General features: G+C 43.3%; 2 protein-coding genes across 8 annotated transcripts in view; one reads left to right on the top strand and one right to left on the bottom strand.

Annotated features, from left to right (window-relative positions):
- The window catches only part of LOC121868894 (modifier of mdg4-like), a 48,766-nt gene that overhangs the window by 9,357 nt on the left and 11,824 nt on the right, over nt 1-27,585 (top strand). The gene's annotated exons all lie outside the window — the stretch shown is intronic.
- LOC121868895 lies at nt 212-26,315 on the bottom strand. Of its 3 annotated transcripts, none has more exons than XM_042369902.1 (3): nt 25,646-26,315; nt 13,935-14,053; nt 212-3,271 (listed from the first exon to the last, which is right to left on the bottom strand). In XM_042369902.1, the coding sequence occupies exon 3, from the start codon at nt 3,255-3,257 to the stop codon at nt 2,214-2,216; it is 1,044 nt and encodes a 347-aa protein (XP_042225836.1). In that variant the 5' UTR covers nt 3,258-3,271; nt 13,935-14,053; nt 25,646-26,315; the 3' UTR covers nt 212-2,213. The 3 variants fall into 3 exon arrangements, with proteins under 3 accessions (XP_042225836.1, XP_042225835.1, XP_042225834.1); XM_042369901.1 differs by lacking the exons at nt 13,935-14,053; nt 25,646-26,315 and adding exons at nt 8,044-8,406; nt 9,719-9,921; XM_042369900.1 differs by lacking the exons at nt 13,935-14,053; nt 25,646-26,315 and adding an exon at nt 8,044-9,921.

Below are 27,585 nucleotides of genomic sequence, written 5' to 3'. Positions count from 1 at the left end.
AATAATAATAATAATAATAATAATAATAATAAATGAAATACAAGAATGAAAAAAAAGATCAAAAGTGCGAAACACGACCTAGACTTATGAATTATTATTGTTATTATTATTATTATTGATATTATTATAATTATTATTATTATTATTATATTTTGGCCCCCAGGCCCCAATGTGGGTCAGTGACCTGTGCCCGGGTGGGCTGATCCCAGTAAAAAAATAAAAAAATAAAAAAAAATAAAAAAAACTAACCATTCTGAAAACCGAAATGCATCTGGTCCCAAGGATTGCGGATAAGGGATTGTCAACCTGTAATTAGATTCTGAGTTGCATTAGACAGTAGTAGACCAAGACTTCTCCCGAGGAGATTCTTTTAAATTATTATACATATGATATGAGAAGGATTTGAACCAAGTATTAAATTTTAGACAGTATAGAAATGATTTAGTTGTTGCAGTGATGAACCTACGTACTGGATCAAAGCTGCGAGTGATCTCTGACACTACCTGTACATTACAGTCTCAATACATACCCGGTAACAATAAAACATTAACATATACATTATGGAGATCTGAGATACTCTGTGACTTAAATTATACAATAGTTATTACCACCATCACAATTTGCTTGTCAAAAATAAGTACTATCTATTAAAATATATTATAATTATTTAACATACCCCTGTATATACATGGTAGCAAGGCATCATTATATTGTGTTATGATCTATCCAGGGGTGGGTACCACAACTCTGCTTTAATAATTTACACTTTGCATTTAGTCTTTTTATATGGAGAACCTAATAGCTAAGAAAGCGGGTTACCTTCACTAAAGGTTGGGTTTGGTATTTGACTTTGAATATTATCTTTGAAGCAAGAGACCTTAATTGCCAGTACTGCACTGTACTGTACAGTGTGATGTATACTTAAGAAGAAATTGCAAAATATGTTAAAGTTGGGGACCCAAATTTTATAATACTGTTTTGGGATGTATATTTTTGCTTTGAGGACAACACTTTTAATACTGTACAGTACTGTATGTCTTCAAGGGATGGATCTAGATTTAAAATTTTTTGAATCATTCCAACTTAAAAATGTGTCACTTGTGAAAATCCCCAAATGCATCAATATCTGGCAGTACTGTACTATCACTGACACTGTACGTAAAATTAATATTACTGTACGGTGCTGCATTAATTCCAGCCACACCGAGTGACCCGGAGTATTACATGGTTGAAATATACTGAATAAATAGCCTGAAAATTTGATTGTGTATTAGTAAAGGGTGAAGCTAGAGTATGACATTTTCATTTTACATTACAGTACAATATAATGGGAGAGCAAAAAAGTGGATATGTCTATATTTAAATCATTCAAGATTAGCTGTTAAGCATGTGCGCCCTGACCAGTCCATTCTATATGAGGTAAAACATCGAGATAAAACAAATGCTGTCTTGTGTAGTATTTAAGGTTTCCACAGCCCCTTGACCAATGGAATGTCATCCACTCCATGGTGAACACAGTAACATACACACACATTTTGTTACATTATCTTTTCAACTTTTTATAACTTTATTACTTATCTCTTCAAATAATATTAATGAGGCAAAATAAAACTAACAAATGAGAGAGTTAGATAAACGTCACTATAGTTTTAGTAATATTTTTCATGGTATGATTTTTTATTTATAGAAAACCTTAATAAGAAAGGACCCTGAAGCATTATTTGTAAGAACTCCTGGTGCATTGCTAGACCAACACTCTACAGTGTTTTCTGAAATTAATAATAATTTTATTGCTTTAATATTATCATCAGTATTGAATGTTATCAAGAGCTACTTGTGGTGTGCAGCAAAAAATTTAGATTAGTACAAAGAAAGATGGAATATGATCATAATTCTGTAGTACTAGTTTATTGTGTAACAAACACCAGTGTATAACAGCTTACAGTATAACAAAGGTGTCAAGGCACAGTGATGCATTGACTTGGATCAGTTTGTTCAACAGTGTACAGTTTAATACTCATATTAGAGACCTTGTGATACTATCTTGGCATCTCGAGTAATACTGTGTTGTATCAGGTGACTTGCTACATGGTTGGGAAACTCAGGAAATATGAGCACTGCTTACCTTGTTGAAGCCTTTGTTTAGGCTTCATCGCTGTGCAGTTTGCTGACTTGGTAGTTTGTAGAGTCAAACAGGGTTGGTTGAGAAAGCATCAAATAACAAAAATGGATCCAACAATGCCATTATCCACCAAAAAGCTAATAACGTCAACCAGTGCTTGAAGGCCTTCGTCTGTGTGCAGTTGACGATCGAAGAACCAAGTGCCAGAGAAGACGAACTTGTGGATTATAGTCATGAAAGCGTGTAAGAAATTTTCACCCAAGTCTCGCATGACATCAAAATAGCCGATTTCCTCCACCCTAGATGTGACGTCTTGACGGAGGAGAACCTTGTTGAAAGCATTGCAGTAGTCGTCACAGAGCTCCATGTAACGGTCACGAAGAGTATCTGCTCCAAGAAGAGTGAGCCAGACCCAGGCAGCATCTCTCAGTGGTGGACTCTCCAACTCTGGTCCTCCTCTGAGTCTTATGGCCACTATGTCCTCCTCCTCATCCTGTGGTTTGATCCAAATGTCTCCAACACACACAGGACCCACACTGGGTATTTTACAAGTCTGCATTGCTGATGCAAACCGCAAAAACTGCGTTAGTGTTGGAAGGTCAGACTGCAGAGCTTCCAGGCGTCTAACAGTTCTCTCATTGCTACCAGAACTTTGTAAGGTGTCCACCATTATTGACAAATTTGACTCCACAATTTCTAATTGAGATATTTGTGCAGTCCATTTATCCTTGACACAGACTCTTTCCACAGGGTTGTCACTGCTTGTGTCAATTTTTTCCTTAGTGCTACTCTCCCCAGTACCTGTTGTGGTTGAGGCTGTTGACAGAATTTCACTCTCTGTATTTCTCATTTGAGTTGCTGAAGCTGACTGGGAGTTTTTATTCAATTTTTCTTGCTCTATGCATGTGTTGGCATGTAAGGTGGCAAGGGTACGGGTGACTGTGAGTGCATGTTCAGTAGTCAAGTTGACGTGAGGATAGGGTGTAAGGCCTCGGGAAGTGAGTCCAGTAGAATTGGCTTTGATGACAGTCACCACACCACCTCTGTACAGCAGTGCATGGGTGGGAGGTCCTCCTTCACCTACATCTGGGCCCTCAAAGCACTCTGCTCCACACAGCATATCCAGGCCAATCATGCCAACTAAATTGCCTGCAAAAATAAGTACAATGTATTTCTGTTTGGAAACTAAAATTCAGTTAAAGACAGTTCATGTTGATGGTATGATGGACATACAATAATTAAGAAAGTGTTCCAGATGTTAAGCTTTTTTACTTCCTTTGAGCAAGAATTACAAGTTGGTGTAGCTGAAGTATTTCAGTGTGCAGTACTCTTATTAAATGAGTAAATGTGGTATTGTGTGATGGACATATACTATATGGAATTCAATTATTGTAAAAGTCAAATAAGGCTTTCACCAGGTTTAAATTTAGTTGATTTTTTAGTTAGTATACTTTACTAATTACAACTTTAGATTTGACAAAAAGAAAACTAAAGAACGATTTAAATGCTGGGAATAAAGACACTGACTGTGATTTTGATTTCATGTTTGCAGGGCCTTACTAAACATTATTGTCAACCTCTATACAGTACACCTTTAACTTTTAGACTGTTCCCATGATGGTAAGTAATACATGTAGTACAGTACACTGGTAGTGTGGTAGTGAGGGAAACATGACTAAGAGATGGAGCTTTATTCCTGATGTTTCATCAAGACTTATTCAAAGGAATGATTACTGTACACAATGTGGGTTACTGTTTCATCATCAAAATACCAGAATTTTAATAATAATTTCGATTTCTCTTGCCACAATTTGTTTATATATGCTTGAAATGTTGGATAGGCATACAGTACTGTTAGCCAACCCTGTGGACACATATAATTTACATGTTTGTAATGCGCTATCGATTCTATGGTTCATCCCATTACAATAAATAGTGTTTATCATATTGGTTTGGTACATGGAGGTAAAGTATCAGTCATGCTGCATTGATATAAGGAGATAAAGTGAGAGGGATGGTTCATAGGGGAAGAGAGTGAATGAGAGGGATGGTGTAAAGATTGAAAAGAGATTGGGTGAGAGGGAAAAGTTTGTAGATGAAAAGAATGAAGAGCTAGTGGATGAGAGGACAGGAAGAGTTTGTTTGGAAGTGCAGATAGTGAAGAGAGTGGATGATATTGAAGAGAAATGGATGAAGAGAGAGTGTGGATGAGATGAATGGGTCCATATTTAGTGTAGAGGAGGCTAAGGAAAATGGATAATAGAAACAGGACAATACAAGATGGAAGATAAAGGTGAGAGAATAAGAGAGATTGGGTAAAGGAGGAGAAGGAGACAAGTGATGGTTGCGGCTGCGGTTTAATGGATGATAGTTCACCACAATAGCAAGATATGTCGTAAGGGATGATGGTTGTGAAATGTAAGGCAGTCTGGGTACTGTTGCTAGGCTCCTGGGCAAGTTTGGTATTGTTGCTAGGCTCATGAGCCAGTTTGGTATTGTTGCTAGGCTCATGGGCCAGTTTGGTATTGTTGCTAGGCTCCTGAGACAGTCTGGGGACTGTTATTATGCTTGAAAGACAGTCTGGCAGTACAGTAATAATAGACTGCTGTTACAGTCTGATAATGATGTTAGACTGCTGTTATAACCTTGTAGTTTTGCTGGACTGTTGATTGTCACTGTGTGTGTGTCGCCTCCCTGATCAGGACAACCCTAGGCGCCAAGTTGGTTTATGTGGGAGCCTCCACATTGTCTGGCGCAGGGATGGTGGGAATTGAGGATTAATGATAGAGGGTGCTGCTGCTGACCCCCCTTTCACACACACAAACCTTTGTTTCACCTTTCCCTTCTGACACACACACACCCCTGCCCCCCTTCCTCTACCCTCTGACACCACACACCCACCCACGCCTGCCCCCGTCTTCTACCTCCTGACATATCCCCCGGCCCCCTTCCTCTACCCCTGGCACACACACCCTTGCTATCTACAGTAGATGAAGCCTCTTGTCTCAGCTTGACTGTCCACCACTCCCTGCGCTACATAGTTCTTGGTGATTTACGTAAGTTGATTTGATGTTCGGTATTTAATATGAGATGATTAATTAATACCCGGGGACAAGAATTGAGGCGAGATGATTTTGTATTTTGGTACAACTTGTTTCTTGTATTTACGAAGAGTATGGTGGTCAGAAGATTGGATTTATGACATTGTAATTATTGTATCAGAAATAGTATGTGCAAATGAGACATGGACCATTAGTTAAGGAGAGGAAGAGAAGATCTGGAAGGTTTTAAAGAGAAGATCTGGAAGGTTTTAAAGAGAAGATATGGAAGGTTTTAAAGAGAAGATATGGAAGGTTTTAAAGAGAAGATCTGGAAGGTTTTAAAGAGAAGATCTGGAATGTTTAAAAAGAGATCTGGAATGTTTTAAAGAGAAGATCTGGAAGGTTTTAAAGAGAAGATCTGGAAGGTTTTAAAGAGAAGATCTGGAAGGTTTTAAAGAGAAGATCTGCAATGTTTAAAAAGAGAAGATCTGGAATGTTTAAAAAGAGAAGATCTGGAAGGTTTTAAAGAGAAGATCTGGAAGGTTTTAAAGAGAAGATCTGGAAGGTTTTAAAGAGAAGATCTGGAAGGTTTTAAAGAGAAGATCTGCAATGTTTAAAAAGAGAAGATCTGGAAGGTTTTAAAGAGAAGATCTGGAATGTTTTAAAGAGAAGATTTGGAAGGTTTTAAAGTGCTATTGAGAAGAATATTGGGACCAGTGGAGGAGGAGACAATATGGTAGTTTGCAATTTACAATATCTGGTTCCGTGTGTGTGTGTGTGTGTGTGGACGGACTGTACAGTAAGACTCACACAAGAACCCCATTTCCAGCTTCAAAGATTAAGGTCACAATGTAAAGTTCAAGACTCACATGGAGGTGGGGGGAGGGGAGGGGAGGGGGACTTTACCTATCTGTTCCTGGTGTGTTGTAATGATCAAGATATATTATATAATAACACCTGTATGTTGAATGTTTGTACGTCATCACCAGGTGAGTAAGATGCAGTAAAGGTTAGTCACAAAGATGAAAGGTAAAATGATGTGGTTTTTATTATTTATTTATTATTTTTATTATTATTATTATTATTTTCTTCATTAACTTGGCTGGAGGATTGTGTTGTTTGTCCGTCTGTCTGTCTATCTGTGTCTCTTTTGGTGGAATGGTATAGAGACAGGTGGAACGATACTAGAAACGGATGGACCAATGAAGGTGATGGACCACACACACACTAATATGGCGTAGATATCGATGTGGGGTTGTGATAGATGGTGGGAGTTGTGGGAACGGTTGCCGGGAACGAACAGGTTGTAGTTGGCAGCTGGGCGCGGCCAAGGTCACGTGGGCGACCCAAACAAACACACACACACACACTACCACCATATCCTCACTACCAAGCAAACAATCCATACATGCTGTAGTCATCCCTCACTTGTTTACATACAGTTGCATCCTGACCAAATATTTTATAGAATTAGAAGAGAAAATGAGACTCCTGGGCCATAATATACTCGTTTATTAGGACTATACGGAGGAATAACTCGGGGGGGGGGGGTAAATACTTAAGGGTATATGAGGATGACATCTTGAGTGTCACACACACACACACACTTTATATCGATACTGTTTTGATTTGTAAGTGTTCGGTACTGGCTGTATCATGTTTTTATCGGTGACTGTAACTGGGGGTGTATCCTGTTAAATACCAGGAAGTGTCTGGGATGATGATAATTGTTTGGTGTTGTCGGGAGAGAGAGAGGCAGTGTTGCCATGTCTTGTAAGGCGGTAAACACTTGGCCACCTCTTATAATATCCGAGCAGGATAGGACTCGGAGCAACGGATTCAAGTTGGATAAGTTTAGGTTTAGGAGGGAGATAGGAAGAAACTGGTTCACAAATAGGGTGGTGGACGAGTGGAACAAGCTTAGCAACTTTGTAGTAAGTGCGGGAACTCTGGAAAGTTTCAAAAGGAGGCTAGATAGATTCATGGATGATAGAGAGTGGTAGTAACTCTCGACAGGAGCTGCCATGCACAGGCCAACCGGCCTATTGCAGACTCCTTATTTTCTTATGTTATAATTTGTTAACCCACTTGATCATTTAACTTTATTGATATGTATAGTTAGTTAAATCTTTCCCTAGTAAAAATATAAGCTAATCCATTAACAAAAGCCTATATAAACTGCCTCATTAAACTAAATTACGACGGGCCCCTCAAACTCACCTGCTGACAAGGATGGACAAGCACGGGGCAGACACAGAAATAATTCCTATGGTGATAGGATTCTAAGCGATACTATACAGTCTTTGATCCTTGTGTCTCAGGTTAAACAAAATCCTACGTGTAAAAGGAAGACAATATGTTTTCTATGATTCTTGGGGGAACTGGTGACGGTGAAGTGACACTCACAACGGGAGTCCTCTCACACGCCCCCTACACCAGGAGGACAGGCCCGAGGATTAACATGATTTAAATAAGAAACATTAAACTTCTGTGTTTTATTATCTATTATGATCGGTTCCTCACGACACAGCTATAGGCAGCATCCCTGTGTTAAGTTTATTAATGTGTCCCACGGGTGTATCCAGGGACACATGCTTTCGGGTTGTCTCTCTGCCCGTACGTTGCAGTCCAGGTGCAACATGCAGATTCATCCTGAAGGTCTTGTGTACAGGGGGGGGGGGTTGCTGACGTTGAAACATATTTTAATTTTGCTGCTAACCTGTTGACCCTTGTACTGTATGTCACTTTACTGAACAAAACCCGAAGTTATTATGTTCATTTTCTGTGAGAACGTTACTTTAACATGAAATTATTGTGTTGCTGAACTAGGCGACGGGGGAAGAAGGTAGCGTGATACATAGACCGCCTCGGGATACTTACCTTCCAGGTACTGCTGGAACAGGTCCATAAGATCGTCTCTTGACCACGCCATTGTAAGGCAGGTGGCGGGGCAGTGGGAGGAAGGAGAGGAGTGTCTGGTTGTAGAGACAGGTGGTGAGTCAAGCCTGGGCAGGTTTATTAAGAGGACCGCGGCTTTCACGAGAGAGGGGGAGCTGTCGTCACCAGCCACCACCACTGACCACCCGTCGCCTATAGGCTTATCTTAGACTTCACCTAAGACGTAATAGTTTACTCTTAGTCCTTGTGGTTCCTCTGTTTCAATAAGTCTTAAGAATATTTCCCCGTAAGTTTTGTGTGGGGTCTTGATAACTATCTATACATGAAATGTTTAACTTGTACCTGCTAAAGGAGATTTCGTCATGTTAAAGAACACAAAATGTCTCGCGGTAATTAAAGACTTGATGCTGTACACTGTGGTGCTTCTGGCGAGTTATAACCGCTAATTACTCGCTGTTAAATGTGTGTGGTGGTGGTAATTGTTTGGTAGGACCGGGCAGGGCAGTTAGGTGACATGTTAGTTAGTTAAATATATTTTGGTGGCGTGAGGTGTGCTGGGTCCAGGATATTACTCGAGGTGTTCACTGGTTGTCATTGTCAGTCCATGTTCACCTATGCTAATTGGGGAAAGTTCCTCCCTATGTGTCGAGGCTGGTTTAGATCTGTCAAAACATTGGATAGAAGCACCGAACTCTTTGACAGCCTGGCCAGTATAAACAAACACGGCGCGCCACCTGCTCGGCGTCCATTTGTTATTGCTTTGTGAGTGCTGGGTGCCCAGGTTCACTTTACATATCACCCGCTAACAAACAGTCCATGATGTGTCCACCATCACTTCCACTGTGAGGCCCGGGGAGAACCAGTCACTGCTTAATGAACTGTGAGGTGGAGGACACGTCCTGTTAGCCTATATACTGTACTAGCTGGCTCAATTAGCTTCCCTGAATCGTTGTGGGTCATTCCTTCACTTCCCTGCCTTTATATGTCATGCACGTAGGGTGGTGATGGCCATCCCGTGTTTTGTAGGTTTAATGTCTTGTTTAATGTAGCGGGATTTGTGTAGCTGTAGTCCAAGCCCTTTGATTACACAGGAGAAAGAGCAGCATCTTGTAGTGCATTGGGTTTTACCGTCTGAAAATATCTAGTGTGTGTGTGTGTGTGAAGGTGCTAAACATGTCCGTCAGATTGGAAACAAGTTGTCAAGCATTAACAAGTAAGATTAATAACATATAATAACTTATACTGTTATTAACTTGCATTACACTAATAATTGATGTTCAGGTCGTGTGGTTTTATCTCTCTTTAGTTATGCAAAACAAAAAACAAACAACAAAATAAATTAATTAATTGTACTTTTTTTCCGTCCAGATACAGTGACATTTCCTGTGTAAATTCACCATCACCACCACCACCGAGTACACGACTAACACATTTCTTTTGCTTTCTTCATCAACACCACTATATACACACACAGTTTCGTTATTGTTGTATTTATGACATTTTTTTGGTCGGGAGAATACGGAGTTTTTTCCTCTGATAATATGAAAAAAAAACACGACACTTTTTTTTCCTTCACTACTAAAAATGTTTTTTTCTTCCCCGTTCGAAAATAAACACAATATTATCACTATTAAAGATGGATAACAAAATGTAATACGCGGCGTAGGCAGGTGTGCGTCGAGTGTGGCGTAGGGAGGTTTGAGTCGAATGTGGCGTAGGGAGGTGTGCGTCGAGTGTGGCGTAGGTGTACGTCGAGTGTGGCGTAGGAGGTGTGCGTCGAACGAGGTATACAAGGCCACTAGACCGCCAGACTGGTTGTTGAGCCGCGTTCACTCTTCCCCGAGTGCCTGCGAGGGAGGAGGGAGTGTAGGGAAGGGGGGTAGGGAGGCGACTGGGTGTAGGGAAGGGAGGGAGGCGACTAAGTGTAGGGAAGGGGGAGGGAGGGAGGCGACTGAGTGTAGGGGAAGGGGGAGGGAGGCAACTGAGTGTAGGGAAGGGGGAGGGAGGCGACTGAGTGTAGGGAAGGGGGAGGGAGGCGACTGAGTGTAGGGAAGGGGGGGAGGGAGGAGACTTGAGGGTACTGCGGAAGGTATAGGAGAGGAGAGAGGGAAGGTGACTAAGGGTATAAGGGAGGAAAGGGAGGAATAGGTATTGTGAAGAGGAGAAAGGAGGGGGGGCGGCACTGGAGGCTGTAAAAACCCGGGTATCCAGTTCTTGGTACGCATCTCTTGAAGGTGTGCCCAGGAACACGTACACACGTTGAGGCTGGAGGCGTGCTGATGGTTGCATACCGATCAAAACACCGCAGGACGATCCAGGGAATGTCACCTTCAACACGACCCAAGGATCCATCAACACAGGGCTGGCTGAGCTCTTGATTCCTGATCCGTGACACACACACACACACACACACAAGGTTGTCTAGCCATTTCAATCATTCGTACTCTAGCGATCTCACATGACTTTCAGTAAGTTCAAGTGTGTGCGAACTAAATTTAACATCATTATTCATCAACACCAACCACATAATGTTGTAGAAGAGCACAGTGAATTATATTATTGTGGATGCAGCTCAGAATCGTTTATATTTAGTGTCTCTGTCGATAGTGAAAATATCGCGTTGTGATGTGCTATTTGGCAACTGTTCTGTGGGTGATGGGTAAAAATATATAATGTCAGTGTTTGTTAAGTTCTGGTAAATGGTGGGCGTTTGTACCGGGGATTCCCAGCTGTGAAATTACTGAAGGAAGTGTGTGTGTGTGTGTGTGTGTGTGTGTGTGTGTGTGTGTGTGTGTGTGTGTGTCAGCTGTCGTTGAAACACCCAGTAATAGAACACAGTACTGTCACTGCCAACACACACACACACACACACACACAAATATCTGAAGAATTTATACCAGACTAAAACAAAAATAAACAGAGGACCAAGCGATATTATTGGAACAAGTGAAGAAAACAGGAAGGCTGGAGGAGTTTTTCAGAGTTAAATTAAGACCTGAAGCAGACACCCCCCCCACTCCCTCAATCCTTCCTTTTGAGAGACGCATATTACGCAGACTTACTCGAGATATACGAGGCGTATCTTATTTACTACAATTAGGAAACGTTACTCTATCGATGAAACGTGGATACTATTATGATCAAAAAGACTAATTTGTCGTATCTCTCTCTCTCTCTGCCTCTCTCTGCATCATGGTAGGGCGTATTGTATGCATGTAAGTAGGAAGTATCGGGAGGATGGTGGTGTGTGTACAGGATGCCTACACGGATGTCTCCTTCACCTAGACAATGACAGGAAAGTGTGCGATTTCCAGCTTGTTTCACCCTAACACTACCTGGTGGAATTAGGGGGGGGATTAGGGTGGTTAATCGTTATATGAGGGGATTAGGGTGATTAATCTGAAGGTGAAATTGACTAGGGTGGAGATTCTGCAGGTGATCTAATTGAAGTACCACTGTATACTTTGTTTGTTGACCTTGCTCTACGTATGTCACTGTTTTTTTTTTTATGATGTCAGCGATGATTAGTTTGTTAGTATTATTTTATTTTTCAATGCTTTTATTATAGACGGTTGAGAACATGTGGGTTCATGTTGTAAATGGTGAAGTGTTTGCGTCAGAGGCAGTGTAACGCTGTCCGTGTACTGGCGTAGTCACCCCTGAAGCCTTGACATTGTGCCGTTTTTTCTTATTCATTAGTAACACCCGTTTTCTTCCAACCACTAACGGGACGTAGAATTCTCGAGTTAGATAGATAATCAGTAAAACACATCATACAAGTTCAACCACCATACACCCTCACAATGCATGTACTGTACAGTATATAGACAACGGTTAACATAAGTGTATTAAACAAGGGGCAACTCAAGGAAACCCGGTAAAAGCTTATTATCATTGAAGCTCTTAAATAATACGACTGTATACAAGTGAAAGATAAATTGTATACCCAAGACCCGGCGCTTACAGGTGGATATTTGTCTTGGGGAAATTCTCAAAGATATGAATTTTAATGGAATCTTTACAGTGCAGTAATAATAATAAACAACTTGGAACATCACAGATTAAGTAGTGTGAAGATTATAGTTTAAATGGCCTACCTGAAGCCACAAAGCATAGGAAAGTCACGATAGGTTGGGTTCTGTGGTGACTCGTCAATGAATTTCACACCAATTTTCTTGCCTGTCCTGCGCTGTTTTTATACTTTATGTATTGAAGGAGTTTAATAATTTGCCTCACCAACCATATTTATAACGGTAGACGTAATTGATGAAGCTACAGCAAGAGAAGGGTGATTTTTAGTACTGTTTTTGTATATTTATTGAGATGTGATAAGTCCTTCCAAACGTACGAACAGACCCAACGTAAATAAGCTTTGAGTGGCTTTCTTGGGCTATCATTGATATCATTGTTTAAATTGACTTACTGTTTGCCATTGTATTATTTGCACTGTCTATGTACTTGTTGAACCAGTGAGAAGTTCTATGAATATTTACAGTATATATATTTTATCCATCACCCTATCAAGTGGCCAATGTATTTAGACTATTTACAAGTAACAATGAAGATATCAAAATTGGAACTGTGTTATGTGTGTTTATCAGAGAAAATGTTAACGCCGGTCTGTGGAAGGAAGGGGGAACTATTCCAATTTTATTTAGTCGACACTGGCTGAGGCGTACACTGATAGTTGTATGTTTATTGGATAAATTGGGGGTATTAATCTTCAGGTGGTCCCAGAATAACGTGGAAAATGTGGCCACTTTACGGGGTAGTATAAGGTACGGTGTATACTCTCGTTCTTGTGAGACGTGGCAAGGATTAAGTCATTCGAAGTCGCCGTCACAAGGCCACGAGTTGATCTTGTCACTCATGGGAGGATCTGGGGATAAGAGCGAGTTATCTGATTGTTGCAAAAGTATTAGTGGCATTGTGTGGTGACGAGGAGGCTGGTGACTGGCGGTGCGGGGCAAGGGACGGCGGGGCGGGGCAGGGGAGGGGGACGGGGACAGCCTCGGGGTGTGGTATTCCATTACCTACATCACAATAGACGGGTCTTGATGAAAGTGGTTCTCTCTCTCTCCTCTTTTATCTCTCTCTCTCTCTCTCTCTCTCTCTGACTGTACACATGATAATAATGTGTATGTGTACGTACCCTTGTTCCCTCATATGTGTGTCAGTAGGTTTATATGTATGTGTGTGAGTGTGAGGAGGACGATGAAGCCAGAAAAGGGTTGTGTCACCTGTGGGTCTTGACATTAGTATGAGCCCTCCACCACTACCCTTCTCTGCCCTTCCACGTGTTCTTTCCCTCTTTCCCCCTCCCTCCCTCCCTCCCTCCCTCACCATGATGTAAGGTAACACAGTTAACAATCACACACAGGAAGGAGAGCTCACTGCGTACAATCACCAAAGGTCATCATCATCTTATCCTCGCGTGTGTGATCGAGGTTTATAATGGGCCATTATAATTTGTATATTGTACTGTGATCTCTCTCTCTCCCTCCCCACCTACGCACATACACAATCTCTTCACCCCCACGTTCACCTCAGGAAAGAATTTGTCTCTCCCTACACACCAAAGTGAACTGTATCATACATACCCCTAGAGATAATTTATTCCCCCAACTTACAATTCAGTGAGGGTGTAACATTTCCCCTGTGTTACCACCGACAAGAGCATGTCACAGGTCGCTATTGTTACCTGCACGACGTAGTTACTGAAACCAATCGTAAAGAATCACTAACATTCACTTACTTGACGCTGCTTATCGTGTTCACGTTCTAACACCCTTCAGGAACGTCACTTGATGAAAGAAAAAAATAAATGGATAAATCAGTGTGTTGTTCTGGATCAGTCTTCATTGTGTACTTACCTTGAAAATCAGGTGAGTTATCCCCGCCCTGAGGTACTCTGTATACTGTACGCCAAAAAACTTTCCTTCCTCCTCCGCGTAAACTGGTGTTAACGATCAGTCTTGGGTGGATGACGTATCTGAAATGAGTAAAAAAAAAACTGCTTTAAGTCCTGTTGGAATATTGTAGTTGTATTGTTTGGGTCTTTGGTTGACCTAATGACTGACTGACTTTCATGGTTGATTGGTGCACTAAAAGAACAACAGTGTCTCAGTGAATGGTGTTAGACAAGGGCCAAAACGTGAACAAACTTTGGACGATAAGCTGTCCAACTCAGCCCCCCTTCCCACAGTACACGTGTATGTCATGGGGTTACTCCTTCACTACTGTGCCCTAACGATGAGGGACGTATCCTCTGTTGCAATAGTAGATGAGCACAAACTGACAGGGCAACTTGATCCATAATGATGAAGGCTTCATTATGATTACACGTCCGTTTCTATCTACGGTCACGTACACGATGAATGAATGTCCGTATTGAGGAGGGTGTGTGACGTGTGTGTATAGTATAAAGGAATTAATATCGAGTCAATAACGATCGTAAGGACAAATGGAGTCGATACAGGACCTCTCCCTAGTACTGTTGCCACCCACTGTGCACCCCAGCAGTATAGACTAAAGCATGGAGTGGCTGTGGGGGTAAACTGCACCATTCTCATCACGAAAGGGCGGCCATACAACCTAACCTATATTCCTTGGATCTTATCACCTTCCACCGTCCCCTCTCCCTCCTTCTACCCCCCCAGTGGCGCTATATTTACTTGACCTTGGCAGAGTAACGAGAAGCCAAGATGCTACCATGGCTGAGTACCGGACGCTGCCTTATACCCCCGTGTCGCTGGTGTAGTGATTATCGATACTGTACTGTATGTCCTTTATACCCATAGAGAGAGAGAGAGAGAGGGGGGAGGAGGGAGAGATAGGTGGAGTTAGAAGGAAGTGAAGGATAAGAGGGAGAATTATTTACTCAAGAGAGGATGAATAATACAAATAGACGCGTCGTAGTAAAGATGCGCAACAAACTAGCACATAATGATACAGCGGGTATGACGATCAAGACACTTTATTAGATAATTCAGTGTAATGATGAGAAAAGCGGCCTTAAGTATTGAGAGATAAAGAGAACACCAATCTGTCTCTGAGAGAAATGGGTGTTATCATTGTTATCTGTCATAACCAAGGTGAGGGGGGAGATTTCCCGTGCGAGTTACCTCATTGACCAGGTTAATTAATCTCATTCATTATCAGGTTGTTACTACACCTCTGGACTCGAGTGCTTCTGGAAATACAAACATGTGATTGTTTTTGTTTTTATTTATGTGGGGATTTCAGTGTGTTCTTGGTATAGGTAAGGTGGGAAAGGGGGAGGGGGGTCTTGGGGGGGTGTGAGGGGAGAGAAGACCTTGGAGGGTGAGGAGGAGATCTTTGGGGTGAGGGGGAAGGGTAACACAATCCAGAGTGTCTTAAGGTTAACTTGTAAAATAGGAGTATTGAAGTTATGGTCTTGTGTGTAGGGGGGGGGGGTTGTATCTAGGCAAGTGGGGGGAGGGAGGAATGATACATGAAGATGATGATGTAATAAGAGTCAGTTGTAACCAGTCACCAAGCCGCTCTCTAGATGGTATGAGAGAAGGCGCCGTCAAGTGAAAGCTGGTGCGTGGTGACCCTAGAGTTTAATTACGGTGCTGTGATGGTAGTTGTTATGTCACTCTATTTCTTTCTCTCTCTCTTACCTAACCTAAGCCAACTTAATCTAACCAGAAAGAATAAATCAAAGCTAATGTGATTTTTGTATTTACTTTTAGATGAGTCAAGCCAACACTTGTGCAAGCTGTGTGAGATAAGTGTGTGTGTGTGTGTGTGTGTGTGTGTGGAAGGCGTTGATGTGTTGTGGTAGGGGACAGGTACCGCGTTGTGGCAGGTATGGCGTGTGTGGTGGTAATCTCAACACGCCACAGTAATCCAGCTCTACTAACAGGTATAGGATGGCGGTGGTGCCAGCAGTGTGTGTATACCTGGAATGTCTCTACCTTCACCTGGTGGCGGGAACTGGATCTATACAGGCTACAATTAGTTGAGAGAACCAGTGACTCATAACTTCCCTATCTCCCCTCCCCCCTCTCTCCCCTACTTAACTCCCACCTGGGGGTCTACTAACCGCTCTCTCTCTCCCTAACTACCTCCCTATCTCCCCCTCCCCCCCCTGTGCAGCTGGTGGAGTCTCTCTAGTAGGTGGTGCAGTTCGTTCACGCCGGCGGCTTCCTTTCCTGCACGTGTTGACTGATGCAAATGGCTGGTCATGTGTCCTTGTGGGTACATGTGTTAATGATTTGAACACACACACAACAACAAACACACTCCTCCATCCACCCACCTGGTCCTTCACTCAGGAGACAGAAAATTGTTGCGTAACTTGCCGGTGAAGTTCATTATTATCTTATCCGTCCGTCCATGGTTATCATCTTTACCGCCTCCCCCTTCCTCCTCCTCCCCGTGCTTCCCCTCCACGTTCGTCATACTGAGTGATAATCATGTTTCTTCTCTTATTCTTCCCTCTTCCTCCTCCTTTGTCACCTACTTATGATCTTCTTTCAATCGTGTGTGTGTGTGTGTGTGTGTGTGTGTGTGTGTGTGTGTGTGTGTGTGTGTGTGTGTGTGTGTGTTGCTGAGTGAATCATGATGTTCAGACATGCAAAACACCTTGGTCACTGTCACAATTTTTCCTCCTTGTGCAATATTGTATACGTGGTGAGATGTAGTCATCCTGTCCTCCTCCTCCTCCTCCTCCTCCTCCTCCTCCTCCTCCTCCTCCTCCTCCTCCTCCCCTCCTCCTCCTCCTCCTCCTCCTCCTCCTCCTCCTCCTCTTCCATCAGGGTCAGCTAATAAAACCACGTAACCTCAGATGTGGTAATGAGTGGTTCCCGGGGTCACAGGTGTACTTCGTGGCCTCAGGTGTATGTGTGAGAGAATCATCACTACTTGGCCTCACGCTGAGTCATATACTGTAGGTGTACCGTGTAAAGGAGAATATTGAAGCCAGGAATAACCTTCACGCTTCTGTGACTGTCTGCTCCGACGACTGTCAGCCCCACTAGTGTAAGCTCTCCACGCACACTATACTGCGTGGTTGAGAGGTGATAATGGTATTTTGCCGGTTTATATCCGTGTGTGTGTGTGTGTGTGTGTGTGTGTTTCCGAGTAATTTGTCAATGTGTCTACCATAACGTTTGTGTGTTTTGCCTTCACCTTTGTTATTGTTGTTATTATTGTTATTGTTCTTGGTGTTATTATTATTATTATTATTATTATTATTATTATTATTATTATTATTATTATTATTATTATTATTAAAGCACAAGAGAAGAGTGTACTGATGCGGAATATATCAAATTAATTATCAAATGTTATTGTTAATGTAGGAATACAACGATGGTGAGAGTTGAAGGTTCTTGTAGACAGACACTTGCACTTGTAGGACGGGACTCACTTAGATTTGTACAGATAAAAGAGTTTCTTAAGAGTAATAATTGGTAGAAGCAGCAGCAGAAGCCCCCCCTCCCTCCTGGAGCCTTGGACGGGGATGAGAGGGCACTGTTGCAATGTTTCCTTGTTGTGCAATTGTTCGTGAGGCTTATGAGACAATGTTAGTTCTCCTACTCTTCCTCCTACTCCTTCCTTCTTTTCCTCCTCTTCCATCTTCTCTTCTACCTTCTCCTGTTCTTCTTCTTTTGTCCTCCATCTCCTCCTGCTCTGTCTCTTCCTCCTCCATTTCCTCATCTACCTTCTCAATTTATTCTTCTACCTTCTTCTCTTCCTCACCTCTAGATAAAACACGCTAAATATATACAGTCCTGGGTGGTGTTAGTGTCGTTACTTAGCATTAGCGGTGGCTGGCTGGCTGGGTGGGGAAGGTCACTCGGAAGTTGGTAGTGGTGGGTGCGGTTCTCCTCCACTTCCTGCTGGAGATGACCTTGTTGAGGGGGGGGGGGCATCGTTCCCAGCCTTTTACCCTCCTCCCGGGGATTATCCCGTCGCCTCTCCTGATACTTTCCCCCCTGCTATGTCTATTCCCCCTGACGCTCTACCCCCCTGACACTCTGCTCCCCTGACACTCTACCCCCCTGACACACTCGCAACCAACATAAGTATGGCATTGTCCCTGTGTCATAACAAGGGGCGTCAACAATATGTGTGTGTGTGTGTGTGTTGTACTTAGGCAAGTTATCTCAGGTGATATTATGATGTGTCTCTAAGATGTTGTTAAGGCTATAGAAGGTGATGTATCTGCTCTCTCTCTCTCTCTCTCTCTCTCTCTCTCTCTCTCTCTCTCTCTCTCTCACAGGATGAAGTAGTACTGTACTTGTCCTCGTGTTGACCATCTCATAGGCCTCATCACACTCCCTCTAGTGCGTCTCAAACTCTTTCAAGATTAACACTACAGACTTAAACTCCCCCATAGGCTCATTCTTCAACCCAGGTGCTTAGTCTGTAGGTGGTGGTGGGTGGGTAAGTTGTGGTTGTGTTTTATAGAGATTTTTGTTATGTGTATCTAACTGTGTGTGTGTGTGTGTGATTTTTCTTTTCTTCTGTGTATGTTTTTGTCTGTGTGTATGTAGTGTCATCCTGAGAGAGAGAGAGAGAGAGAGAGAGAGAGAGAGAGAGAGAGAGAGAGAGAGAGAGTACTGTATATATAAGTGAGTGGTGGTGTCCCGTTCTGTGGCTGTAAGTAGGTCAAGTTCATCCCCTCCCCCACACACACATATGATAGCGAACCCGGCCAGCTGTAACGCGTCCAACAACACGCTCTTCCCCCATTCACTTGTGTTGATGTCCAGCTCCTCTTGCAGGGGGTGGGGGTAAGGGAGGGGTCGGGGGGGTAAGGGAAGGGTGGGGGGGTGGGGGTATGTATATGTTGCCGCCACAGCGTTTGTAAGATTGGCAGCTTTTATTGTACGTGTTTATTTTGTTTGTAATTTAATAGTTTTGTTCTGGTTGATGAGTTCCCTTCTCGCTCCACACCAAGACAACTCCTTCCCCCTACTCCACACCAAGACAACTCCTGACCCTCCTACTCCACACCAAGACAACTCCTTCCCCCTGCTCCACACCTTGACACCTGCCCTTCCCTCTGTTTGGCCGGACCCCTGGACAAGTGGTGCCCTTCCACTCTACCTTGACAATTATATACCGCACTCCGTTAATCAACCCCACCCCACCGAGTGTACTGTCACCTGATTCCTCCCTCCCTCTCTCTCCATTCACCCTCCTCTCTCTCTCCCCCCTCCTTTCCCTTACCCCCCCTTCCTCTCTCCTTCCCTCTTCTCTCCATTACCCTGGCCCACATTTTTATTCATCATCATTGTGTGTGTGCGTCCCTAACCACATGACCCTGCAAGATATACCCGCATTACGTCTTGTAGGTGAGGATAACGTTGATATATACATAGCGTGGCGTCTGGCCCTGTGTGGTGCTGTTATCAAGGCCTTTGTTTACACGTGTGTGGTGGACTTATTTAATGGCTAGAGTGAAGGTTTGTGGCTCATGTTAGTTGTGCCTAGATATTTGAGAAGGAGGTTAGGTTAGTTGAGGCTAATTTGGTTTAATTTAGGTTACGTTAAGTTAGTTTAGTTGAGGTTATGTTAGGTTAGTTTAGGCAGAGTTAGGTTAAGTTAGGATATTCTAGGATAAGTTAGGTTAGATGAGGTTAACGTTAGATTAGATTAGGTTAGCGTATGTTAGCGTTAAGGTGGGTTAAACTGGGGTAGCTAATCTTCAGGTTAATCCTAATACTATTATACTTTACGAGTCACTATTACGTAACAGTAGTGATGGTGGTGATGGTAGCGATGGTGGTGATGGTGGTGATGGTAGCGATGGTGGTGATGGTGGTGATGGTAGTGATGGTGGTGATGGTGGTGATGGTAGTGATGGTGGTGATGGTAGCGATGGTGGTGATGGTGGTGATGGTAGTGATGGTGGTGATGGTAGCGATGGTGGTGTTGTGTGGGGTGAGGTTACGTCTCCTTGGCTGTTTGTATACAAGTTTTCCCAGTGTAGAGAGAGTTTCCTACTGCAGTTACCTCTTCATGTTGAGTGATTCTGTGTTGTGTCTTAAAGTAACCTTATTTGTGTGGTGGTACTGTGTGATAGGTGAATCACTGGTGCAGGTGGAGGTAGATTACTGAGGGAAGGTAAGTTCAGGTAAAAGGAGTGACAGGTGGACATAAAGGTCAGCTGTTTATGACCTTTCCTCGTGTCAACAAGTTTAAGGCCAAGTACTGGGAGTGACAGATGACCCTGCAATTCTCTCTCACCCCTTGACATACACCTGTGAATCAATACTGGCCCACACACCTGTTTTATGTTCAAGGGGGCTCGGTAGAGGCTGTGGTGTTGGTTATAGTGGTGACAATAATGGCACATCCTACACGTCACCAGTCATCCCTCTCTCTCTCTCCCTTATTCCACCATTTCTCACTCTCTCCCACCCTCCGTTTCACACTCTCCCTCCTTCACCCTTCTCCCTCCCTCCCTTACCAACACTGCAGTACAAACTCGCCTCAAAAACTAGTACACACAATAATCAACCCAACATAAAACATTAAGATATAAAACCCCCAAACCCCAGAATATCAACTATGTGCGCTAAAGGTTCTCTCTTCTACGCTACTTCCTCGTTGGGTTCTTCCTCGTCTAACTCAGGGTCATCACGCTGCCGCCACTACTGTACTACCGCTACTACGATGATGGGGAATGTTAAATACCCGTCCATGATAACTTTGTATATTAAGAGCCTTCAGTGTGTGTGTGTGTGTGTGTCCATAATCACCACAAAGTTAGTTAGATAGAGCCCTGTTTGTCTTCTGTTGTTGATGTGATGTTATTTAGCAGAATGTCGAGGTAGACGATACAAGGAGAGTTAGTGAACAAGACAAGAAGCGTCCGTTGTTTTGATCTTAGGTAGATTTGTGGTGGTAATTGTGATGATTGAAGGTGGTGGTGGTAATAGTGGTTGTTAAGAATAGTGGTAATAGTGTACATGAATAAGTGTGTGTGTGTTTTAGGTGGCAGCAGGCACACAAGTGAGACAGTGACCCCACCTTGCACCTGCAGGGGAGTACTTTAGGCTCGTGGCCCACATATTGGCTCGAGTCAGTGCCCCTTACCTAGGATACATATTGTGCCAGAGTCTCGCGGAGCTTTATGTTCTGGTGATGTGTATCTCTCTCTTACCTAACCTAACCTCACTTAACCTAATGGGAGATAGGCGGACTGGGATAAGACTTGGTGTTGGTTATGCCACTTTACGCAGATAAATTTAGAAGCAGTGCATGAGGTGAACCACTTCTGCTGAACCTGGTGGGTGGTGTGGGTGTGGGGAGGGTGTGGCTCTATCCGCCCAGGTGTTAATACGGAAGCTGTGAGGCGGACACTCACACACACACACCAGAGGAAGACTTACTTATCTGTTTGTTGTGTTCTGATTGTGTGTGTGTGTGTGTGTGTGTGTGCGTGTGTGTGTGTGTGTGTGTGTGTGTGTGTGTGTGTGCGTGTGCGTGTGTGTGTGTGTGTGTGTGTGTGTGTGTGTGTTTTTTCTTGTCTTTTTCTGCCTGTCTGTCTGTCTGTGTATCAGTTTGTGTGTAGAAAAAAACATTGTCTGTCTATTATAAAGTCAGTGGATGTTAAATATTATACAAAAAGTTTAATCAAAGGCGAAGGTCGGAGAGAGAGAGTGTAACAGCAACGCGGTAAAAGACAGCGGAGTTTGTGGTCCTCAACGTTAAGTAGAGGCAAAACGGTTAATTGATGTTACGTTAATTTTGAGGTTAATGTTAAAAGTTATAATGGTAGAGTATTATTTTATGCCGCGTCCCCTTAGTGTGTGGGTAAAAGATGAGGTGGTGCTAAAAATAAGGAGTGTGGTCAACACCTGGTGTGTTATGTCAGTAAGGTGAGTCGGCCTACGTCACGTGTTGGGTTACAGGTAGTCTCGTTAGTGGGTATTGCCTGTGTGTGTGTGAGGGGGGAGAGGATAAGGCTTCTGTCCTAGCCATGATGTGTGTGTGTTACGTGTTGTTATTACTACTCTCCCCACCTGGACCTGTAACCCTTGGACCTGTCACCACACCCGCAAAACATCGTCGGAGTCAGTAACCCAGCTGTTGCCACGCCACCTGATGTTATACAATCAGCTGTGAACATCCTCCTCTGGTTCTCATAAACCAACAAGCAGACTAGACCGCCTCACACACCCTGGCCAGTTAACACCCGTATCATTGTGTCGATTGAGAGACATAACGTTGTGTGTTGGCTGGCTGGCTAGGAGTGATGTGTGTATGTGCCTGTGTCTTCAGTCTCGTGACCAGCTAGCCAGGAGGGAGAGTGAGGTAGGGGCAGGTGCAGCGGTAAGAACATAAGAATGGAGGAAACTGCAGCGGGCCTATTGGCCCATACTGGGCAGTCCCGTTTACACCCAACCCCTATTGCTCATATGAGCATCCAACCTGTGTTTGAAGCAATTCAGCGTGTTCGAGTTAATGATGATAATTGGTAACTTGTTCCATTCATCCACTACTCTGTTTCCAAACCAGTGTTTACCTATCTCCCGCCTAAATCTAAATTTGTCTAATTTAAAACCATTGTTACGAGTTCGCTCCTGGTTGGATAATTTGAGTACCTTTGTAATGTCCCCTTTGTTTAGCCCTGCCTTCCACTTATACACCTCTATCAGGTCGCCAAGGTACCCGAGCACGGGACACACCACGTCTGGCACCAGGTCCCTGTCACGCTCTACCTATACTACCTCGAATATGTTAACACCACAGCGTTACCTGACGTCACACCTACAAATAGCCGCAGTATTCAGCCCTTCACCTTCACATTCCCTGAGTAAGCGTTACATCTACGGAGTTCTGTACAGGGCATCAGCCTCGGCAGGTTTAGTCAACACAAATATACTTTAACCTCTATTACATGTACTGTACACCTGTCGTCAGAATGTTATTATTTTAGGGGCTTCTTTCCCTTCTCACCAGGTGTTGAGTCATTATTTATAGTGTCAGGTGTAAGCAGGTGTTCGTCTCACACGGTCTCCTCTTGTTAACATATGGGGAGGACAGGCCCACACGGTGTAACTTACCTAATCTACTCTTGTGAATAATACCGAGTCGTGTGTGTGGGGATGGGAAAGGAGTCGGTGTGGGTAATAATGGTATGTAATAAGAACATAAGAAAATAAGGAGTCTGCAATAGGCCGGTTGGTCTGTGCATGGCAGCTCCTGTCGAGAGTTACTACCACTCTCTATCATCCATGAATCTATCTAGCCTCCTTTTGAAACTTTCCAGAGTTCCCGCACTTACTACAAAGTTGCTAAGCTTGTTCCACTCGTCACCACCCTATTTGTGAACCAGTTTCTTCCTATCTCCCTCCTAAACCTAAACTTATCCAACTTGAATCCGTTGCTCCGAGTCCTATCCTGCTCGGATATTATAAGAACTTTATCTATATCCCCTTTATTGATTCCTTTCACCCACTTAAATACTTCTATCATATCTCCCCGCACTCTTCGTCTTTCTAGGGAATGCAAGTTAAGTTTCTTTAACCTATCCTGATATGGAAGGTTTCTAAGTCCCGGAATCATTTTTGTCATTCTTCGCTGCACCGACTCTAGTGAATTTATATCCATTCTATAATATCGGCACCAGAACTGAACCGCATAATCGAGGTGCGGCCTAACTAGCGCAAGATATAGTTGCAATAAGACCTCTGCACTCTTGTTACTTACACTTCTAGATATAAAACCTAATACTCTGTTTGCCTTATTTCGAACATTAACGCACTGTTTTCTAGGCCGTAGGTCCGGGCTTACAAGTACCCCTAGGTCTCTTTCACAAGTCCCTTCTCTCCCCTCCCCCACCTTTCTACCGACCTCTACGACAGCGAGTCTAGGCAGGATATTTCTCCCTGGCACAACACAACACACGAGGCGGGGAATTGGGGTATCGACCTAGATAACTCTTTGGGTGGCACTAACGAAGGTCATTTTTTCCCCAGTAGTTTGGCCGCCAACGTCATTCCTTCCTTGATGGTATTGAAGGTTGATGGTGGAAAAATTGACTTATAGGTATTTTGTTTTTTGTACTTGATTCATTCGTTGTTATAATCTGTTGTTGTGGTTGTTGGTATATTGAAAGTTATTCTATCGTAGCTGTTGATATTAGACTATTTTCTCTAAGGCGCGTTTATAAGCTGCTAGACTGTGTGTGTGTTGTTGTTGTTGACTGATGTGTCTGAGTGTGTCAGTGCAGTAGCTGTGAGATGACGATTGGTCCTCTTGTGTTGGGTGTCGCCACGGTTATGAGGAAGTAGATCTGTCTATCAAGGTTACGTCTTCTGACCCTTCACAAGATTTCGTGTACAGTATAATGGTCCTAAGGTCACATACCCTCCCCCCTCCCCATTAGTGTCTTATGTAACTCTCCCTCCCTCCACCCACCCTATAGATACATCAGTTATATCTAGTCCAGTTTATCCTTGACGTAAAACAAATCACGACTGAGATACAAATGACGTCATTAATACCGACAGCACCTGATTAAACTCTTCCGTAATCCTTTTAGTGTATTGTGTTCAGTAACGGGGTTAAGGGGTGATGGTGGCACGCGTCAAGGTCACCCGGCATGTTTTGTTGTGAAACCCCGATAACTGGGCCCATCGTGCTGGTCTAGTCCCCTTTACCACTTGGCCACACCCAAACAAGTTTCATTCATAGATCTTTTATATACACTTATAACTATGTTGTTGGAGGAGAGTAAATACAAGTGTACTAAGTGGACAGTTTGACTATAAGAGAGCTGTTATAAGTTATGGATCCCAGCGTGGTGTAGTGTAGGTAGGCTACTGTGTTGAGGAAGACATTGTTTATGGTGTACTGGAGGTCACACACTTCTTCATTACCTAAGACAGTGTTCGAGATGGTTAAGATTTACTACTACTGTTAAAACCCTCCCCTCCCCTGGCCTGGCCTGGCCTGTGTCCTGTACTGGACTGATCTTACAACTAACTCGGTGACGAATCTTGCTTGAGTGACACATCTTGCTTACAATTAACTGTATATTAAGAGTGTGGTGTTGTGTAATGTTAAAAGTCTACTAGTTTTTTGGGTCAGTCATCTTTGTTACACATTTCTTCATATTAAATAGGAAATAACGCCAAATGGGGATTATTTTATTAGTATGTTGACAGTTAAACATTATGTGTGTGCGTTTATTGTGTGACACCGCTTGAACACTGGAGGAATTAAGCAGCTACCAGACCCGATACTCGATACAGTAAAGTGGCAGCCATTATCCCGTAGTAGTTGACAGTATACTTTCACCCTTCTGTACTGCCAGTGGTTCATTGCAGCTTTGAGAAGGAAGACAGATACTTTATTATTCAGTGACGGTATATGTCAGTTTGTTGTTATTATGTCATGTTTTGGTTTGTCGTCGTCTTACATCAATACTTGTGATGGACATAATCACCTGGGGGACGCCTCATGACCCAGGTAGAACATGTAGCACCTATTGAAAATATACGTTATCTTTGCTTGAGGACAGGCCACACCACTTGCAGGTTAGCAGGTGTCATCACCACCACAGTACAGAACACATCATCCTGTAACTTACCTTAGGTGTAGTGAGTCTTGTGGGTGTAGGCAGGTGTCAACTTGGTTCTTCAGTAATACGCGTCACCGTCAGTGCACTTTAAGTTTCACTCCGTATAATGTCTTCTCTCGTATGCAGTTATATGTGTATTTGATGTCCCTTAAATGTACATTAATTGTCCTTCGTCAACCCTTTCAATTTGGTTCACAAGTCTTAATGAACGTAAGTGTTTTTCTATCAAGTGACCTCCAACGCCGATATAATCTTTTAATGATAAATGTTACGTAGAATTATTTAGTACTGCGTGTTGAGTATCTCGTGCAGATAAGAAGAGTTAATGGTCGAGTAAGGGTTGACGAAGCTGCTCCAGTGCGTGTGTGCTCAGGTTCGGGTGTGGGTCGCCAATGCGCAACGTTGGCTGCCGAGGTAAACACCCCTCCCTCTCTGACTCAGGGGGAGGGGCGTCTTGGGCAGTTGCCACTTATCCTTTAATCTGTTGGCGTAGAGGAGCTGTAATTATTATTTCTATTTATTTTAATTAACTTGGTTCAATATAATGGGTGGAGATGCTGCTTCTATGTATCCAGGGCTTAGTATTCATCTATATATATATTTGTGATTTGGGTTGAGTTAGTGAACAGTGTTCGAGGAAAGACAAGATAAACCTTTTAACAAACAACGCAAGCGGGACTCCTAAGCCGGGTCACGGTAACTACACACACACACACACACACGTTATCGCTGAGTAATTCCCCCCCCCCCTGCTTTTTCCTTTTTAATACACCTTATTGTTGGGGGAAAGAAGCCGGTGCCTCGTCCACACCATTGCACCTGACGACTTTGTCTTACATGGGTCAAGCGTTAGTTTTGATACAGATGATAACCAGAGAGTAGGTGGATAGTGCCGGATAACACCGGATAATACCGGATAATACTTAAGTCTGTCGTGTTTCATAGATTCAGGCTCGCCCCAGGCCCCAGTGTGACCCTACCACCCACCGTAGATTTACTCCGGGCGGGTACCACAGTTTCATTCTGTATTAACACTGGACAATGAAGGTCATAATGAAATAAAGAAGAACAGACCAACGGATATTAATCTGATAAATGGTGGTGAAAATGTAGTTACATAAAGGGCGGTGTTGGGAGAGAACAGGACAGCTTGTGGTGCGAGTGTCTGAGAGGCACGTGGTTGTGGAGGCGTCAGAGAGGGGCAGTGTCACTCAGCTCACCTCAGGTTGTCAGTATGTTAATCACTCGCCAGGATGATGATGTTATTTATATATTTTACACGATGGTTTCAGCATTCATTACCAAGATATTTGTCTTTCTGTCTGTATAACACATTCGGTAGGCTAATAAAGCGAGCGGCCTGGATCAGTGATGTGTATTGGTGTAGGACAAGTTGGTGTGTTGTGTATCAGTAGTTAAGACAAGTGACGGCATAGTGGTGTCACTTGTGGATGTGCATCGTGTTGTAGGGAAGGTATACAGGCAACGCCATACTGTAAATTAGAATAAACTGTGGCACTATGGAGTCGTGTATAAGTCCTGGGTGAACACAGGATCAGAGCCTACCGTCATCAGTCTCCACACCAGGACCTTCACTCTCCTCCTCACTAGTATGACACACACTGTGGCCTCCTGTGCTGCCAGTGTTTAGAAGAAAGTGAAGGAACTAATACATCTGCCTATTTATGGGAGGTACAGATCCTTGTCCAGTTGTATGTGTTCCTGGCCAGACCATTTATGTGCTGGGATGTGTAAATTAACTTCTTTATACCCTAAGTATAGATAACACAAGAACTGTACTATTACTGTAATGTTGATCTTCACCTTAATGTTGTCACTGAGGTAGATGGTATCATCTACAGTAGTACCTGAGGCTAACCTTTAAGATCCCGGACCCTGACGGTGCAAAGTGGATCCAGGCCGGCGTGGAGGGGAACCCCCACGAGTGT

This window comes from Homarus americanus, unplaced genomic scaffold (assembly GCF_018991925.1).
Source record: "Homarus americanus isolate GMGI-L3 unplaced genomic scaffold, GMGI_Hamer_2.0 scaffold38801, whole genome shotgun sequence".
Classification (NCBI taxonomy): domain Eukaryota; kingdom Metazoa; phylum Arthropoda; class Malacostraca; order Decapoda; family Nephropidae; genus Homarus; species Homarus americanus.
This window is presented reverse-complemented; position numbering and strand designations above follow the sequence as displayed.